General features: G+C 60.4%; 1 protein-coding gene across 2 annotated transcripts; it reads left to right on the top strand.

The window, feature by feature from the left end:
* Nucleotides 1–1,569: 1,569 nt before the first annotated feature.
* On the top strand, nt 1,570–17,851 carry ADCK5 (aarF domain containing kinase 5). Of its 2 annotated transcripts, XM_082859099.1 has the most exons (15): nt 1,570–1,617; nt 9,399–9,505; nt 9,990–10,139; nt 15,316–15,391; nt 15,505–15,705; nt 15,795–15,935; nt 16,014–16,127; nt 16,205–16,336; nt 16,405–16,488; nt 16,570–16,651; nt 16,741–16,819; nt 16,908–16,999; nt 17,061–17,313; nt 17,410–17,526; nt 17,613–17,851. In XM_082859099.1, exons 1-15 carry the CDS (start codon nt 1,606–1,608, stop codon nt 17,716–17,718), a joined length of 1,746 nt encoding a protein of 581 aa, XP_082715225.1. In that variant the 5' UTR covers nt 1,570–1,605; the 3' UTR covers nt 17,719–17,851. The 2 variants fall into 2 exon arrangements, with proteins under 2 accessions (XP_082715225.1, XP_082715224.1); XM_082859098.1 differs by having other exon boundaries at nt 15,795–16,127.
* The last annotated feature ends 4 nt before the right edge of the window (nt 17,852–17,855 follow it).

Consider the following 17,855-nt stretch of genomic DNA (forward strand, 5'->3'; position numbering starts at 1 on the left):
TGGTTCATTAAATGTTATGGGGTTAGGTGGGGAGGTCCAATGTGTACAACCGGAAACTTTCCGGAAAGCCTGGCCCTGGGAGGGGCTCCAGATCCACTCTGTCAGGCCCTGGCCTGGACACGAGGACACAGCAGTGGAGATGAGAGGCCACATTCTTGTCCTCCTGGCAAGGCAGGCAAAAAATCAGTGCCTGAACACAGCCATCTGTACTCAGCCAGGGTATGGAGCCCAGCATTTGTTACACTGGGGACAATGGGAACGAGGTGATTCAGGACATTGAGGTACATCGTAGCAGAAGGGAAGGAAGGAGGCACAGGCCTGCCTGGGCCCAGGGATACCCAAACGAGCAGGCACCATTGGGAGGAGGAGCCATGTGAGGGGGAGGGGTCATGTGGGAGGGGAGGGGCCACGTGGGAGAGGGAGGGGCCACGTGGGAGGAGAAGGGACTGACAGGAGAACCGCCAGGTGGGACCAGACTTCAAGGAGAAAGCTTCCTGAGGCATCAGTGTGAAGGTGGGGTCCTAGTACGTGTGGGGTAGGGGACACGAGGCCCAGGGCATCCACTGCAGAATGGCCAGGCCACAGGAGCACTCGGGACAAACCCCTGTCCCCGACCCTGAGGGCGTGAGCTTCGCAGAGGTTAGCACGTGGCTGGCTGGTGGATCTGCCCTTGAAGAAGTTATGCGGAGTGAGACCAGGGGCTGGTGGAACCTCGGAAAGGGGGCCGCGACGGCCAGAGGAGAGAACCTGAAGGAGTGGGCGCTACCTGTCAGGGTGACAGGGAAGCAGGCGAGGGGAGGGGAGAGAAGGTTTGGCATCAGCTGGGAGGGCCATTGAGCAGAGAGGACGGGCCCTGCCCTCCCAGAGGGCGGCAGGAGAGGAGGGGCGGGAGAGGCTGGCAGGCCAGTGACGGAGGCAGAAGCTTTCTCCGCGGGCCTTGCCTCCCCTGTGCGCACTGTTCACGGCGTGGTTACTGAGTGTCCACCTCCCCGGTCGCCCACCCGCACACAGCAGGTGCTCGCATCAGTGGCGTAGATCCAGGTGAACAGCAGGCATTGCATGGATAGGGAGCTCTATTAGCTTGTGACTTATGACCTCATTTTGCAGCGAGGAAAATGAGGCTTGAGCAGTTAGAGAGATTCACCCTAATCCGTGGCACGGAAGTGCTGGGCCGGACTGGCCGCCCCTCCCCCTCCCCAGGTCCAGCTCCAGCTCCAGCCCTCGGCGCTGACCTCCTAGTGGGGTCCCTTCTCTCTCTCAGCTTCCGCCCGTTCTGTGAGCTCCTGGGCAACAGGTGAGCTGACCTCCCCGAGCCTCACTTCGGGGGTGGGAAAAGACACCAGCGGCAGGAACCGATGGCGTGCCGGCCGGAGGGACTCGCCGCGGTCCTCAGCCTTCACGAGGGCCGGTCCTTGCCCTGAAGCTAGGTCGCCGGGGGCCGCCAGGGGGTGCTGCTCGGCCGCGGCCGCGGGCCCGCTCGCGGCATGGCCTCCAGTTCCCGCCCACTGGGGCGGTGCGCGCGTGCGCACTGCGCCCCGCCCGCAGGGACTGCTGGGCCGGCGACGCGAGCGTGCGGCCGGCGGGAGCGGAGCTGCGGCCCCGAAGATGTGGAGACCTGTGAGCCCCCCGCGCGCCCGCGCCCCTCCCGCGGCCCGGCCGGGACCCGCAGGGCCCCGAGACCCTGCCCCCAGAGGTCCTCTCGCCCGACAGGGACCCTCCGGGCTCTAGGAGGAGCCCGTCACAGCCCTCAGGCGTCCTGTCCTTCGGGCCCCCGCTTCAGCCCCCAGGCCCTGTGGGGCGATGCCGGGAGCCACTTAGGGGCCCGCTGGAGAGGCTGCCTTCCCGACGCACCCCACAGCCCCCCTTCTCAGAAGCACGTTCTCCCTGGTGGAGCCTTGTCTCAGGCGGCCTCTCCAGCCCCGCGAGGGATGACCCTCTAGTCCCCTCGCGGGCTCCCCTCCCCAGGGAGACACTGCCCAGCGCCTGGCCCCTCCTCCCGCCCCGTGTCTCCCTTGGACCCGTCGCTGCTGCAGACTGCCAGAATCCCAGACCGGATGCCCCGTCTGTCTTTCTGCCTGCTCCCTTGGGCACCCTTTTCGCCTGGTCACCAACCCCCACGCCCTGGGTCATCCTGGGCTGACAGCTGCCCCCCTGCTTCTGGGGAGACAGAGGACTTTGGGGGCCGGGAGGGGCGCAGAGCCACCCCTCCTCCCACGCTGTCTCCGAAAGCCCCTCTCAGGCCTTCCTAGGCTTCTGCCTGGCCCTGGGCTGCCCTCCTAGCTCAAGCTTCTTTTGATCCTGAACGTGGCAGCTGACTTTCCAGTTTTGTTCCTGGTCGGGCCTCCCCGTTTTATCGCGTTTCTGCAGTTTGGATTAGCACCTTTCAAACCGGGTGTCATAGTCATTGACCCAGATCTTAGCCACTCCCTCCCCAGGAATCTAGCCCTTTTTTCCTGTGGTTGGTTTAGAGCTGAAGAGACTGAGGGGGGCTCATCAGCGTTTCAAATTGGAATTTTCTGTAGACCTTGTCTTTTTCTAATAAGCCTAGCCTTGTGGGTTTAGGTATTAATACAGATAAACGCCCATTACCTTTTGTGGCTTGCAGTGAACAGCTCCGTTACATAAGGGTGTTTTATGGGCTGAGATGGTGAAGCAGTCTGAGAGTAAGTCTGAGAGTCAGGCGGAGAGACACTGAGTTGGTCTTTTATAGTTTATCTTTTTATAGTTTATAAAGCTGCTTCACACAGTCAGTTCACTCAAGCCTCCAGGCGGCTTTAGCCCCTGATGAGGAGATGCCCATGACCAGGAAGTGGAGCGGGGCCCAGTAGCCTTCTGAGTCCTGACTGGTGTTGAGAAGGTCACAGACCCTTGGAAAAGAAAAGGACAGGGCATTCATGGTCATCTCCACGCCTCTTCTGGGCCCAGATTCCCAGTCTCTCCTCCTAACCATGAGAACGCTTCTGCGCTTCGGCTTCCTCTCCTGGTGTGGGCGCAGGGCTGTTGACCTCACCATTAAACTGCCCAGGTTCTTGTCACCTCTTTGTAGTTTCTCTGTTTCAGGCCTCATGAGACTCAGCAGCTGCTTCTTACCGCTGGGGGCTGGTTTATCCTGCAGTGACCTTTCACCTTCCTTCTAATCTGCTGTGTCTCATCAATGGTGCGTTAGAAAAGCAGACAGCTCAGCTTGTGCCTAAAACACGAGTGCTGTGTTAAAGTACACACAGAGTTTGTGAGGGTTGTAGTAGCTGTCCGTGTTACTACTCAAGCTCTTTCTGCTACTTTGTAGATGGTTAGCTGAGTTCCAGATGGGCACTCCGTTTCTGCTGACCGACTGTTCAGGCACTCTTAAGAAAGCGCTAGAGGCTGGGGTAGAGGAGGCCCATCTCATCTTGTCCCAGCTGGGAGGCTTTTGGAGTGAGAGGGGTGCTGGGACAACCCCTATAAGCCAGGACCGCCCCTGGTGAGAAGGCACGGTGTGCGGGGTGTGCCTGGGGACGCACAGCCCTCTCTGTACATGTTTCCTGCCACGCTCTGGTGCCTGAGCTCTGGGTATGGTTGGGTTACATGTGATGTGGTGGAAACTGTGCCGGACTGCTTCTTGGAAGGTCTGGCTGCGGGCTCTGCCCCACATTTATAGCTACGTGACCTCGTTGGGCTTCAGGGATGTCTCCCCTGTGATGGGGACATTTGGGGAGTCGCTGGGCACCCCGGCTGGAATGAGCCGGGCACACTGGGGGCCCTGTGGGCACTCTGGCGTCGTCAGCAGGAGGCCTCATCCTTGGAGGCCGGCCCAGGGCCAGGCTGCGGTCGGGGCTGGGGCTGTCTCTCGCCTGACCGTGGCCTTCGCCCTGTTGCTCAGTGACATCCTCGCTTGGGCCATGTGGGGTTCTGGCTCATTCACCGTTTATCTTAATTCGGCGAGCATTCGTGGAGTTCCTGCTTTATCTTAGAAAGCACAGGGCTAGTCGAAGTACAGAGATGATTGACTGGTGGGCCCTCCTCAGGCTGGTGGAGAGAAGGACCGCGAACCACCAGGCACAGTCCTGTGTGATAAGGACAGTGGGAGAGGGATGGGGGGGGATGGTAACCGTGGTGAATCAGGGTGGGGGAAGGGCCTTCTAGGCAGAAGGGCAGCCTGGGGAGCAGGCCTGGCCAGGCTCTGCGCGGCTCTCCAAGGTCTGCCAGAGGGATGTTTATCCCGGGAGAGTGAGTGAGGAGTCAGTGCTGGGAATGATGAGCTGCAGCCAGAGCTCCTGCTGCAGTGGTGGCTTCTCAGAAGACAACAGAAAACTGTTACGGGGACGGTGGTCAGGGGCGGTTACTTTTCTGGCCGTGCCCCCTCTGCGTCGGCCGTGGGTTCGGAGGCTGTGGACTCTGGTCCTCAGCTTCCCTACCAGAGCCCTGCTGGTGGAGGATAGTGGTTAGGAGGCTGCGGGCGCAGCGCGGGCCTCATGCCTTAGATGATTCGGGTTCAGCATCCGCCTGTAAGAGAACTGTAGGTTTTAATATGGTCGTGATGTGTCAACTTATTTGTCAGTTAGGTGACTTGACTTTTCCTCACCAGACCCTTCCTACTAATGGCTCAGAGGGACAGTGTGCTCCGCCCTGTGGCTGTCAGGACCTGCCACCTGGGGAAGGAAAGGGTGACGACTGGGGCAGCGGTTTGACTTGGGCTCCACCCCCAGATTCAGCAGGCATTTCAGCTGTGGACCACGTGAGGAAATATGTGTGAAAGTCCCACCGTCAGAAAGGCCCACCTTTTGTTGAACACCTGTTAGGTGTCAGACCCTGAGCGAGGTACTTTATTTCTACCATGTTTCACCTTTCCAGCCTGGCAAGGTGTCAGCGGGGAGTCGCCCCCAGGCAGAGGGTAAAGGTACAGAGGCTTGCGGGCTGGGCCTGTGTTGCTGCAGCGCAGCGCTCGGCCCTCGTGGGCTCTGCCCGACTCCACGGCACCCCGTCAGCACGAGGGTGCTGAGTTCTGTGCCTTTCCACTGGGGTCACCAGAAAACCGGCTGGGGCTGCACACACTTCTCCTCTGGGGTGTCCTCACCGTGTGCCCCTCAGGGTCTCCCTGATGGACTCTGGTCTTTCCCCAGGTGGCAGGGCTTGGAGGGTGAGCCCTCTCTCAGGGGCGCCCTCCTCGCGCGCAGTCTTCCGCTGCTTCTAAGTCAGACATACGCAGAGCACGTGTGCGGGGCCTCTGGGGGAGGAGGTGTGATGCTGGGTCCAGCCGTGGTCTTGGAGCAGCTGTGCCCGGGCTCTGGGAGTGACAGCCCCTGCCAGCCCTCACCTCAGCGTTGGCGCCCGCAGCCTCTTGACTCTGCCCCTCCAGGTGGTTGGCACGTTGGCTAGAATAACTCGTGGACCTGTCCTTTCTTTCCTTCTGAATGTAATCATTATCAATCAGCTTTGGCCATTTTCCTTCTCTGTCTCAGGGTGCAGTCCCCATGGGACTTTGCAGCGAGGCCCACTCTGCTGCCCGTCCACTCCAGTAGCTGAGCATTTCCTCATATCTGTATATAATCTACTCCAGGCTTTTCATAAGTTGGTCCCTGACTCATGATGGTTTGACTTACGATTTTTCAACTTTATGATGCTGCAAAAGTGATACACATTCAGTGGAAACCATGCTTCGAATTTTGAATTTTGATCTTTTCCTGGACCAGCGATGCAGGGTGGATACTCTCTCCTGATGCTGGGCAGTGGCAGCCGCAGCTCCCCAGCAGCCCCGAGGTCACAAGGGTGCACAGCGGTGCCCTGACAGCCGTTCTGTATTCACTTTCAATCAATTACATGAGATAGTCCACATTTTAGTATAAAACAGGCTTTGTGCTAGATGGTTTCGCCCACTTGTAGGCTAACGTGAGTGTTGTGAGCACGTTTCAGGAAGGCCAGTCTCAGCTGTGACGTTCGTTAGGTTCAGTGTGTTAAATGCGTTTTCGACTTATGATGTTCGCAGCTTACAGTGGGTCTGACCCTAACCCTAACCCCATCGTAAGTCGAGGAGGATCTGTAGTCTCTCTTCTGGGCTAAACAAACCCTTTTTTCCTTCTGAAAAAGCAGGGGGCAGCTGACGATCTTTCAATATAAATAGTTGGACTTCCCTGGTGGCGCAGTGAATAAAACTCCGCGCTCCGAATGCAGGGGGCCTGGGTTCGATCCCTGGTCAGGGGACTAGATCCCATATGCATGCCACAACTAAGGAGCCCTGGAGCTGCAACTAAGGAACCCACCTGCCGCAACTAAGACCCGGTGCAACCAAATAAATAAATACAATATAAATAGTTTAGTTCAACCCAGCAAATACATCCTTCTTGTTAGGTGGGGTGGTCTGCAGAGCAAGGGGGGCAGGGTTGTTGGGAGGAGGGTTAGGGCATTGGGGACCAGCGGGCAGCTTAGTGCAGTGAGGAGGGCCTAGCGGCAGGTAGCTTCAGCGTGTGCCTCCGCCTGCCCTGCACGCTGGGCTGGACATTGCTCGAGGGCTTTGCAGATGTCAGCTCACTCACCCTCACTTCAGCAGTACAGCAGTCCCCACCTTACAGACAGGGAAACTGAGGCACAGAGGGAAGGCACTTACCCACGCTGCATGGCTGGTAAGTGCTGGAGCCCAGATTCCAGCTCCAGCCCCAGAAGTCTGGCTCCAGGTTCTACTTGAGTCTCTGGGATGGGGCCTTCCAGTGTCTGGTGTTGAGTGGTGTCCCTGGCCTCTACCCCCTACATGCCAGGAGCACCCCTCCCCCAAGTTGTGACAACTAGGAGTGTCTCCAGACAGTGCCAGGTCTGCCTGTCCTGTACCAGCTACCTCGCCTGCCACATGCTGCCTTCCTGATAGGACTCTGAGAGTATAGCAGATGCATTGCACCTTTGATCGTGAAAACATTTACACATAGGGACAAGCTGACAGCGTGGTCCCAGAGAGTTAATTATCCAGATGCCACCACCTAGATCTACCCATTATTAACATCTTGCCCTAGTGGGTCTATTTCTATATGAAAGTATATATTTTGTTGTTGTTGGATCATTTGAAAGTAAGTCACAGACATTTTGACACATAATCTCTGAACACTTCAGTGTGCATCCCCTAAGCAAGGGTATTATGTAGCCGCAATAACCGTCATGCCTAAACATCGTAATTTTTGTGCTCCCTGGTGTCTGGGGTCCCTCAAATGTTTCATAGGTGCTTTCTTTAAGATTGAGGTTTAGTCAGGGTTCATGCTTTGCACTTGGTGCAAAGTCATCCCACGTTTTTTCTCGTGACTTTTTTTTTTAACTTGTAAGGAAAAATTGCAGATACCTACAGAAGTAGAGAAAACTGATAAATGCCGGTGCCGGGCACCAGTAGTTCTCAATGCGTGGATGCTAATGGCTTTCTGGTGAGGCCGGGCTGCTGTTTAGAGACACCCCAGGCTCGGGAATTCTCAGGGTCACTGATAAGGACGAGGAGCCCCAGGGCTGGCAGCTGCTGGCTGTTGTCATTTCTGATTCCGTGGGCTTGTGATCTCGCTGAGACCAGAATCGCAGCAGAACGCTCGCTGGCCAGAGGAGCAGGCAGCTGGTGTGCGGGGCGTCCCGGCCTCGGCCGTCTTGCCTGGTTCCTCACGCTGGCCCTGAACCTACCCCACCCTGCACCCCCGCCCCCAGGCCACAGCTCCGCCTCGGGCTCCAGCCCCCTCCCAGGCTGACCACTCCAGCGTACGCCCCCTCCCTGCATGAAAACCCTGGGACACCCCCGGCCCCCGCTACAGCTCACTTTACTGTAGCCACCCTTTTCTGTCTGGGCGCCCCTCCCCACCTCTGACCACACATGTTCTCCAGTCACAAGCCGCACGGGCCTGTCTCCTCCCCAGCAACGCCCCCCAGTGTCCAGGTGGAAGACCCACTTGCTGCCAGGCCGCAGGGTCCCTGACGCCCCCTCACCTGGTGCTGCCCCTGCGTGCGGCGCGCGGGCCCCACCGCTAGGGTCTGGCCTGGGACACAGCCAGGGCTGTGGGCTCAGAGAGTGGGGGAAGGCGGGCCTGCCGGAGACGGGGCCAGAGCCAGAGGAGGGCAGCAGGGATGCGGGCAGGAGTGTTCTGCCTGCACGTGGCCCCTCACGGGCAGGGTGTGTTTGGTGGGTGTGTGGGGTACAGGGAGGGGTCTGCACACCTCGCAGAGAGCAGGCAGCGCCGGGCAGCCAGGCAGGGCTGCCTGAGGGGGAGGCCCGGTGTGGAGCGCCCCCCACGCCTGCTGGTGCCACAAACCCTTGTCATCTGTGGGGTGGGAGGTGACTGGGGTCCCAGCCTGCAGCCGCTGTGTGTGCCATGCCCCAGGCCAGGTCAGGTCGTGTGGGCCAGGTAGGGGGGCAGCGGGGTGGACGGCAGGCTGGGCCGCCCTCTGGCACGGAAGGCCTGGGGCTCTGCATGCCCGAGTCCACCCGCCACTGCCTCTCTTGCCTTTGCGGGGCTTTTCTTGAGGATCTGCCCTTGCTGTGTGTGGCCTTATGGGGTGGAACTTCCTGTCCTGTCTCCTCTTGGGACGGCAGGTCATGGACCTTTTCCTTTGACTTTTGTGTTGTTCTGCATCCTCGAAATCGCCTTCAGGGCTGTGTGCTTTGGCCAGAAAGTGATTGGAAAGTCAGTTCCCTATTTGGCCCATAATAATAATACTGATGTTCATGATAATAGTGTTAATGTCTGTGTTGTGGGCTATGACTTACTTTGCACAATCTTTTTTTTCCCTAAAAACTGAGAATTTAGAGTTGTGGAGTCTGTGGTTGAGGAACTCTTTAAGGTCTTATTCAAATAGGATTGGGAGACCAAGGCTGCCAGTGAGGGTCGAGGAGCCGCGATGTTTCTTCCGTGGCCCCTGAGACAGCGCAGCATGTTGGCCTGTCTCCCTGGCACTTGGCTTCTCTACCTGTCCCTCCCTCCTCCGGGCAGAAGCTTTCCGGGTCTGGCCGCTGGGGGCTCAGCAAGCACAGGTTCCTTGTGCCCTCGTTGGCTTTCGGAGCAGGCGCCACCCCGAGGCCCTCTGCCTCCTTTCTGATCGTGTGGTGAAGCATTCTCGACCCTTCCTTGGGAGGCCGCTGGTCTCAGCAGCGGGAAATAGGAAACGAGGGCTCTCGGGGCCCAGCAGAGTGTTAGGGGCAGGGACCGAGGGGCGTTTCCAGTGGCCTGTGGAGGGGCTTCCCAGGAGGACGCCCCATGTGCAGATGCACGTAGCCTTCCCTTCCCTAAGAGCCTTGCTCTTAACCCGGCGGAGTCTCTGCCTCCCCGCGTCAGACACGCGAGGGCCCAGGAAGCACCAGTGCTCTTCAGTGACGTGTCTGGGGCGGGGGGGGGGGGTGGTCCCTGCCTGTGTAAGGCCGGGGGGGCATGTTCCCGCCGCCAACCCTGTGCCCTCTGCTCACTTCGCAGTCCCAGCTCTGCCACTTCCACTCGGCCCTGCTGCAGGGCAGGCTGAAGCCCTGGCCATCCCCCACTGCCTTCTTCAGGAGAAACCTCGGGGCACCGCCTGCAAGGTGGTGAGTTGGCCACGGGCACCCTCCAGGGCATGTGCCCCTCATCAGGAGGGGCGACCTCCGTTGGGGGGCCGTGCCTTCTCTACGCCACCTGCAAGACGGGACGCACCTGCTCCCACGTGCGGTGCGCTGGCCGCCCCACCGCCAGGGTCCTGGCCTGGGCCTCGGCCAGAGCTGTGGGCTCAGAGAGTGGGGGAGGGCGGGCCAGAGCGGGAGCGGGAGCAAGGGGTTGGAGGGCCGAGTGGGCAGCGGGCAGGATGGAGCCCGCTTGGAGCCCTGGGGTCTGGGGGGCTGTGGGGCTCAGGCGAGGTGACTCGGACCCGGAGGTCAGAGAGCACTGCGGTGACCACACAGGCGTCCGGAGTCGGTGCTGCCTGCCGAGGTCCTGGTGAGGCTGCAGCGGCTGTGGGCTGGGCCCGGAGAGCCAAGGCCGGAGAGGCCGGGGCAGACGGGAAGTAACCCAGGCCGTGCGCCTGTCGTCTTCCAGGCCCTCGAGACCGCAGCCCCTGTGGAAGAAGGCACTCTCCGCCACGGTGCTGGGGGTGCCCCTGCTCCTCGGGGCGAGGTACCTCATGGCTGAGCCACAGGAGAGGAGGCGGATGCGGCTCATGGTGGACGGCATTGGGCGCTTCAGCAGGTAGGGGGCCGGCAAGGTGGCGGCTTCTCCCCACTGCGTCCCGTCCTCAGGCGTGCGGGGCCTTGTGCGGGGGCTGGGAGGGGCAGCAGGGTTTTGCTGGGAACTCTGAAGCTGCCTTCCAGGGATCTCTTGTGCTGCCCGGTGGGGCAGCCGAGTGCTGCGGGGCCCACACTATCCACGCTGGGCACGGCCTCCGCAGCCTCATCTCCCTTCGGGCTGCCCACCACTCCCAAGGAGAGTTGGCATATCCAGACGGAGAGTTTGGGGCTCACAGGGGGGGCTCACAGGGGAGGACTGCCTCTCGCCTCCACTCCCGGTGTCCTGGACTAGTGACGGGCCTTGTTGGTCATTGGCGTCCAGGGCGCCTTAAGCAGAAGGGTCTCTCATACTCCTGTGTCTCCCGGGGCAGGATTCTGGGGGTGTGGGGCGGTCTTCCCATTGGAGCAGCTTGGGCAGGCATTCCTGCTCCAGTCAGATCCAGGAATTCCTACAGCCACAGGGTCTTGAGAGCTAGTTCTTGGCATTGAGTGAAACTTCAGCTTACCCAAACCCATGGTTGGACTGGGGGTGCACGATTGCCTGGGGAGGGGGCTCACATGAGACCTTGGTCGAGGAGGCCGCTGCAAGTGTCCTGCTCTGCCGGCTCTGAGCTCCTGCTGCCCTTTGGGAGCCTGGGTCGCTTTCCCAGGGCAGGCTCAGGATGCCAAGGACTTGGGGCACTTGGCCGGAGCTTTGCTGAAATTTACCCCAGTGGCAGCCATAGGTGGGCAGGTGGCCAAACGCTTTACCTCATTCCATCTTCGGGATGAAACAAGGCCTTCTGTCCTCAGCTCGCTGGCAGCGGCTGCACCCACGCCATCTTCCAGGGTGGTTGTTTGATGGGTTTGCCTGGAGCTCCCAGTGGCCCTCCTGGGCAGGTTCTAGGCAGTGGCCTCTGTGTCCTGCAGGGTTTCCCAGTCTCCACAGCCTAGAGATTGATGAGGGCAGAGCCTGGGGTTGGCTCTCCTGTGGCTTTCCACCATGAGGGACCGCACAGGACCGGTGGGGACTGTCCCCAAGCAGCCTGGTTCTGAAGATCACACTGAGCAGGTCTGGGCCATCTCACCTTTTGCTGCTGCGTATGCGCTGCTGTTTCCCAGCATTAGATACCCCATGGCAGACTCGGTATACCCCTGCCTTCTCCACTTCCCTCCTGAAAAGGGTATTTTTACAGCTTGCTTTCAGAGGCTGAGCTAGAGCTATTTTCCCAACAATCTGTGCGGTCTCGTCAGCTCTCAGCCCTAACAGTTGCCAGGACAGGCAGGCCTGATGGAGCACCCCTGGCTGGGCGCAGGGTGACCACGGGGCCTCTGGAGACCTCAGGGCCCACAGCGCGTCCTGGGTAACAGGGCAACGTACGTGCAGGAGCCCAAGGAAGGAGCGTGGGTGGTGAGTAATTCAGGACCAGCTCGCCCAAGGGCAGCGGGGCTCATCCTGTTGTGGGAGGGGAGACCAGAATGTACCACACACGCCCAGGCTCACTCACAGGGGCTGGGGTGGTGGAGGGTGGCATCGGGGTCCATTTCTGCCCCCACCCCTTACTTAATTTTAACTTTTAAAAATCCTGTGGGCTTTTTTTTGACACAATTTCAAATGTCCAAAGAAGTTGGACTGATAACATAAAAGAACTTTTTTCTTTTTGAAACATTGACAAATAAGTTGTCAACATGCCCCATTACCCCTGAAACCTTGAGTTATTTCCTAAACAAGGACATTCTCCTCCACAGCCACAATCGGGAAGCTGACACATTGTGACCCTCTAACGCTCAGACCCTGTGTTACCAGGGGCCCCAGTAACAACCTTTTCAGCCCCAGGACCCCACCTGGGCCCATGTCAGTCTCCAGTCTGGAAGAGTCCTAATTGTCTCCTCAGCTCTCATGGCTAAACTCGAGGTCAGGGCATGGCCCCCCAGACCCCCACTTGCCCAGGGCGTCTGACACCAGCTGCAGGTTCCAGCGTCCCCAGTGGGTTCCCTCACCTCAAACCACTGGCTACAAATTGGGGGTCCCCACAGACTCCCTCAGTTTTGATAGTTCCCTAGGACAACTCAGGAGATACTGTACTTATGATTATGGTGTTATCTTAGCAGAAAGATAAAGTTGGAATCAGCAAAAGGAAGAGATGCCCAGGGTGAGGTGAGGTCTGGGAGGGTCCTAGCCTCAGAACTTCATGTCCTCTGACACATCCCCCGCCTCTCATCCCCCTCTGACAGTACACGTGGGTCACCCCCCAAGCTTTGGTGTCCAGAGTTTCATCTCATAGCCCTGATTGATTGAAGACCCTGAACTCTAATCCCGTGGTTGTCCTTTCTGGCTGGCAGAGCCCCTCCCTGGTGTGAACCGTCAAGGCTGTTATGCGGCTCCGATGCTGCCGTCACTCAGGAAATCTCATGGGTTTAGAGGCACCTCCCAGGAGCTGGGTAACGTTAATTCTTCGTCACATGATGACCTTGACATGTTTGTGGGCAGATAGGCCATAATATTGTACAACAGGGGTCAGCAGACTCTGGCCCTGTGCCAAATACAAGGGTCAGAGGTGCTGCCTGTTCTATAAATAGAGCTCCTTGGAGCGGCAGCCACGCCCCCCTCACCTTCCTGAGGCTGCCCCTAGGACCCAAAGTATTTATTGTCTAACGTTTTCAAGAAAAATTTTGCCGAGCCCTGATGTGGGTTTGTCTGATGTTTACTCCCAGTTTGTCCCATTGTTTCGCTCTTTGCTTCCCTTGTCCTTTGATGTGGGTGCCTGTGCCCCTTGCCCCTCCGTCGCTAGTTTAACGTCCCCAGTACTTCTCGGGTGAGCTCATTCCTACCTCTCAGCCGTCCCATCCACCCTGAGGGCTTGTGTTCCACCATAAGGGAAAACTCTGTCCTCCCACGTGTTCCTTCCTCTTGCTTGCGTCAGTCTGGACGGGGACATTTTACTCCGAGGGCTGCTCTCACTCAGCATCAGTGCTGTGTAGTTGCTGAGACTGGGTTTGGCTCATAGGAGGAGCCCCTCCACCTGGCTTTTAGGACCCTTCTCTCACTTTTTTTTTTTTAAATATTTATTTAGGCTGCACCGGGTCTTAGTTGCAGCACACAGGATCTTTAGTTGCGGCACGCAGACTCTTAGCTGTGGCATGCATGCAGGATCTAGTTCCCTGACCAGGGATGGAACCCGGGCCCCCCGCATTGGGAGCATGGAGTCTTAACTGCTGCAGCACCAGGGAAGTCCCCCTCACCCTTCTCTCTTTAAAAAAATATATATATTTATTTATTTATTTATTTTTGGCTGTGTTGGGTCTTCGTTGCTGTGCGCGGGCTTTTCTATAGTTGCAGCAAGCAGGGGCTACTCTTCGTTGCGCTGTGCGGGCTTCTCATTGCGGTGGCTTCTCTTGTTGTGGAGCATGGGCTCTAGGCACGTGGGTTCAGTAGTTGCAGCACGCAGGCTCAGTAGTTGTGGCTCACGGGCTCTAGAGCGCAGGCTCAGTAGTTGTGGCGCACGGGCTTAGTCGCTCTGCGGCATGTGGGATCTTCCCAGACCAGGGCTCAAACCTGTGTCCCCCGCATTGGCCCGCGGATTCTTAACTGCTGAGCCACCAGGGAAGCCCCTGACCCTTCTCTTAAAAGAGATTAAAATCTCCAGCATCTGACTGTAAATTGTTTCAAACATACAGCAGAGCTGGTGATTCTGGCTTTTATCAATAGCATCTCGGAACCCTTCCAATGCCCTCCGTCCTTTGAGCATTTTACTCCAGCTGGCAGCACAGTCACTCCAGGCTCAGCCTTGGAAGCAGCCAGTCTCCCGATGGTTCTTCGGGATGGAGCAGGGGCTCGGGGGCCACGGTGAGGATGCCGGTGTGCTCGCCACCCTGGGCTGTCTGCCCCAGGCTCCTCCATGGACAGGGGCTGCGGGTGTGCGTGCGTGTGTGGCTGTGAGCACACACGCCCAGGGCCGTATGTTTGCTTCTGTGGGCAGCCATCGACGGCAAACCCGCTCTTCCATTTGCCACACGGGTCATTCTGGTTTTCTCCCTTTCTGTGTCTGTAACTCCTTCTCCAACTGGGAGAAGCCCGGCTCCCCTTGTCCCTAATTTACTGACCTATTAGCTAGGCCACCCCGAGTATAGCCATCACCCCACTGCCCTCACCTGCACCCCTACCCTCACTCCTGGGCAGGCCTTGCATTAGCTTTTGGACGAATTATTCAGGAGGGAGGGCAGCTCCTCTTCGGGTCTCAGGTGCTCAGAGAAACCCGTCTCCTTGCTCGCCCTGCCTCCTCCCTGTGTCAGGCTGGGGTGGGTGGGACAGACCCGGTTCGTGGCACTCAGTCTGGGCTGACCTCATTGCTCTAAGACACCGGTCCCTACAGCTGCTGGGAGGGCAGGAAGCCCGTGCAGGATCCGGCAGCCTCTTCCTTCCCACCTTTTCATCCTGGCCCCTCGCGGCGGAGGGGCTGGAACAGGATATGCTGGGGCGGGCGGAGGCTTGGCCTGCACCGGGGCCCCGAGAAGCAGGAGCCCCACACCCTGCTCGTGACGGTTTGAGGGGCTGGGGTCTGCGGCACTGGAGGCCTGGATTCTGGTCCTGGATCCTCCCTTCTCCAGACCCAGGGCCGCCTTGTCCGTAGCCTGGGGCGTGGGAGTGAGCGAGGACCCCTGCCCACACCAGAAGGCCTGGGCCTGCGGGACTTCCCAGGGCTGTGCCCTCAGCCGGGAGAGCAGGCCCCAGCTCTGGGGTTTGAGCCCCAGGGGCTCCTGTCCACTCCAGTCGGAGTGCAGAGGAGACAGGACCAGTGGTGCAGGTCCTGTGGGCCTGAGCGAGGGCATGTCCACAGACGGAACAGCCGTTGCAGCTGTGCTGGCTCGTGGATGGATTTTCTTGTGTAACAAGTGTTATCAAAGGATGAAAAGAGCACGCCCGCTTGTTAGGGCCCGAGGCCCCGTTCCCATCCCAGGCGCCCCTGGGTGCACGTTCAGGGGCTGAGGGGTGGTGTGGATGCAGGATGCCCAGTCCACAGCCCAGCGGCTGAGACTGACCTGCTGGCCACGCAGTCCCGAGAGCCCAGCAGCCCCGCCAGGTGCTCACAGCGGTCCGGGGTGCTGGCGGGGATCTGAGGCGAGTGCCCGCTGGGGCTGAGGGCAGCCTGTGCCCACAGGTCTTTGAGGGTCGGCCTGCAGATCTCCCTGGACTACTGGTGGTGCACAAATGTCGTCCTGCGAGGGGTGGAGGAGGTTTGTTCCTGCGTCCTGGCCTGGCTGGTCCTGGCCTGCGGCCTGCGGGGATGGGGGTGCCCAGGTGGAGGTGCCCGCCCGCCCCCATCCCTTCCCTCTATACCTGTGGTCAGAACAGCCCGGGGTACTTGGAGGTGATGTCTGCATGTCACCAGCGGGCGGCTGACGCCCTGGTGGCTGGGGCCATCAGCAACGGGGGCCTCTACGTGAAGCTGGGCCAGGGGCTGTGCTCCTTCAACCACCTGCTGCCCCCCGAGTACATCAAGACACTGCGGGTGCTGGAGGACAGGGCTCTCACGCGGGGCTTCCGGGAGGTGAGCCCTTCTCGCGGGAGCATGGAGGCAGGAAGCGGCCGCAGACTGCTCCGAGCCATGCCCCCCACCCCACCCCGCTGTCCTGCCAGGTGGATGAGCTGTTCCTCGAAGACTTCCGGGCCCCGCCCCACGAGCTCTTCCAGGAGTTTGACTACCAGCCCATCGCAGCAGCGAGCCTGGCCCAGGTGCACCGCGCCAGGCTGCACGACGGCACCGTGGTGGCCGTGAAGGTACGCGGGGCCCCCGCGGGGCGCCGCGGGGGGCATCCGGGCGCCGGTGGCCAGTCCTCCCTGCAGCCTCCCGTGCAGGTGCAGTACATCGACCTGCGGGACCGCTTCGACGGCGACATCCACACCCTGGAGCTCCTGCTGCGGCTCGTTGAGCTCATGCACCCCAGCTTCGGCTTCAGCTGGGTCCTCCAGGTAACCGTGGGGGCCCGAGGGGGCCGGGGGTGGGCCGCCTCCTGACCTGGACCTCCAGCTGCCCATGTGGCCCCCAGGACCTGAAGGGGACCCTGGCCCAGGAGCTGGACTTTGAGAACGAGGGCCGCAATGCCGAGCGCTGTGCACGGGAGCTGCAGCACTTCCGCTATGTCGTGGTGCCACGCGTGCACTGGGACGTGTCCGGCAAGGTGGGCTGGGTCCCCTCCTGGGCGGGGGTGTGCAGGCCTGCCGAGCTGAGGCACCTGTCCTCTCCCAGCGCGTGCTGACGGCGGAGTTCTGTGAGGGCTGCAAGGTCAACGACGTGGAGGCCATCAAGACCATGGGGCTGGCAGTGCGGGACGTGAGTGCTGCGGGCCGGGGCAGGGGAGGGTGCGTGTGCCGTGGGCCCAGAACGATGGCCTGTGGCCTGGCCTGTCCCCAGGTCGCAGAGAAACTGATCCAGGCCTTTGCCGAGCAGATATTTTACACAGGCTTCGTCCACTCCGACCCCCACCCTGGCAATGGTAGGCAAAGGCCGCAGGGGGTGGGAGTCGGGTCTGGGGTCAGGGTGCGCCGGTGTGCGGCGGTGTGAGACGGCGCGCCCTGTTCCTAGTCCTGGTGCGGAAAGGCCCCGATGGGAAGGGACAGCTGGTGCTGCTGGACCACGGGCTGTACCAGTTCCTGGATGAGAAGTAAGCTGGGGGTGCGGGGGCTGGGTGGGCACACCCCGCCCTGCAGGCCGGCCTCCCCCCGCCGCCGCTCATTGCTGGGCCCCCCCAGGGATCGGTCAGCCCTGTGCCAGCTGTGGCGGGCCGTCATTCTGAGGGACGAGGCTGCCATGAAGGCGCACGCGGCTGAGCTCGGGGTGCAAGGTGAGGCCGGGGTGGGTGTGAGGCGGGGAAGGGGGCACAGCCCTGGCTCAGGCCCCCCCAGACTACTTCCTGTTCTCCGAGGTGCTCATGCAGCGGCCTGTGCGCCTGGGGCAGCTGTGGCGCTCACACCTGCTGAGCCGTGAGGAGGCGGCCTACATGCAGGACATGGCGCGGGAGCACTTCGAGGAGGTCATGGCCGTGCTCAAGGCCCTGCCGCGGTCCATGCTGCTCGTGCTGCGCAACCTCAACACCGTGCGCGCCATCAACACCGCCCTGGGCGCCCCAGTGGACCGCTACTTCCTCATGGCCAAGAGGTGCCCACCCCCACCCCACCGCGCGCGTGCGCACAGCAGGAGGGGCGGAGCCAGGAGGCGGGGCTGACGGCCTGTTGGTCGGTGGTCTCTGTGCAGCGCAGTCCGGGCCTGGAGCCGCCTGGCGGGCGCCACGAGCCAGAACACCTATGGTGCCAGCCTCCTGCGCCACATCAGGGTCATCTGGGAGTCGTTCAAGTTTGAAGTGGCCCTGAGGTGAGTAGGCGCGCGGGGTCCGAAGGGCGGGTAGCCAGGGCCCACCCCCCCCACCAACCTACGACCCTTTGATACCCCCATCCCAGGCTGGAGACCCTGTCGATGCGGATCACTGCCCTCCTGGTCCGAGTCCTGGTCCACCTGGGCCTCATGCCCAAGACCAAGGGGCTGTACGAGTACCTGGAGATCTAGGGAGCCCCGGCAGGAGGACCACAGAGCTCGCCCCACTGCAGGCTGAGGGGCCGGCCAGGGCCAAGGCATCAGAGGCCTAAGACAGACCTGGGGGCACTGGAGTGACTGTGGCCTGGAGTTGGGCCTGCAATGACCAC

The sequence above is a fragment of the Leucopleurus acutus genome, assembly GCF_964270905.1.
Source record: "Leucopleurus acutus genome assembly, chromosome: 17".
In the NCBI taxonomy this organism is placed as follows: Eukaryota; Metazoa; Chordata; class Mammalia; order Artiodactyla; family Delphinidae; genus Leucopleurus; species Leucopleurus acutus.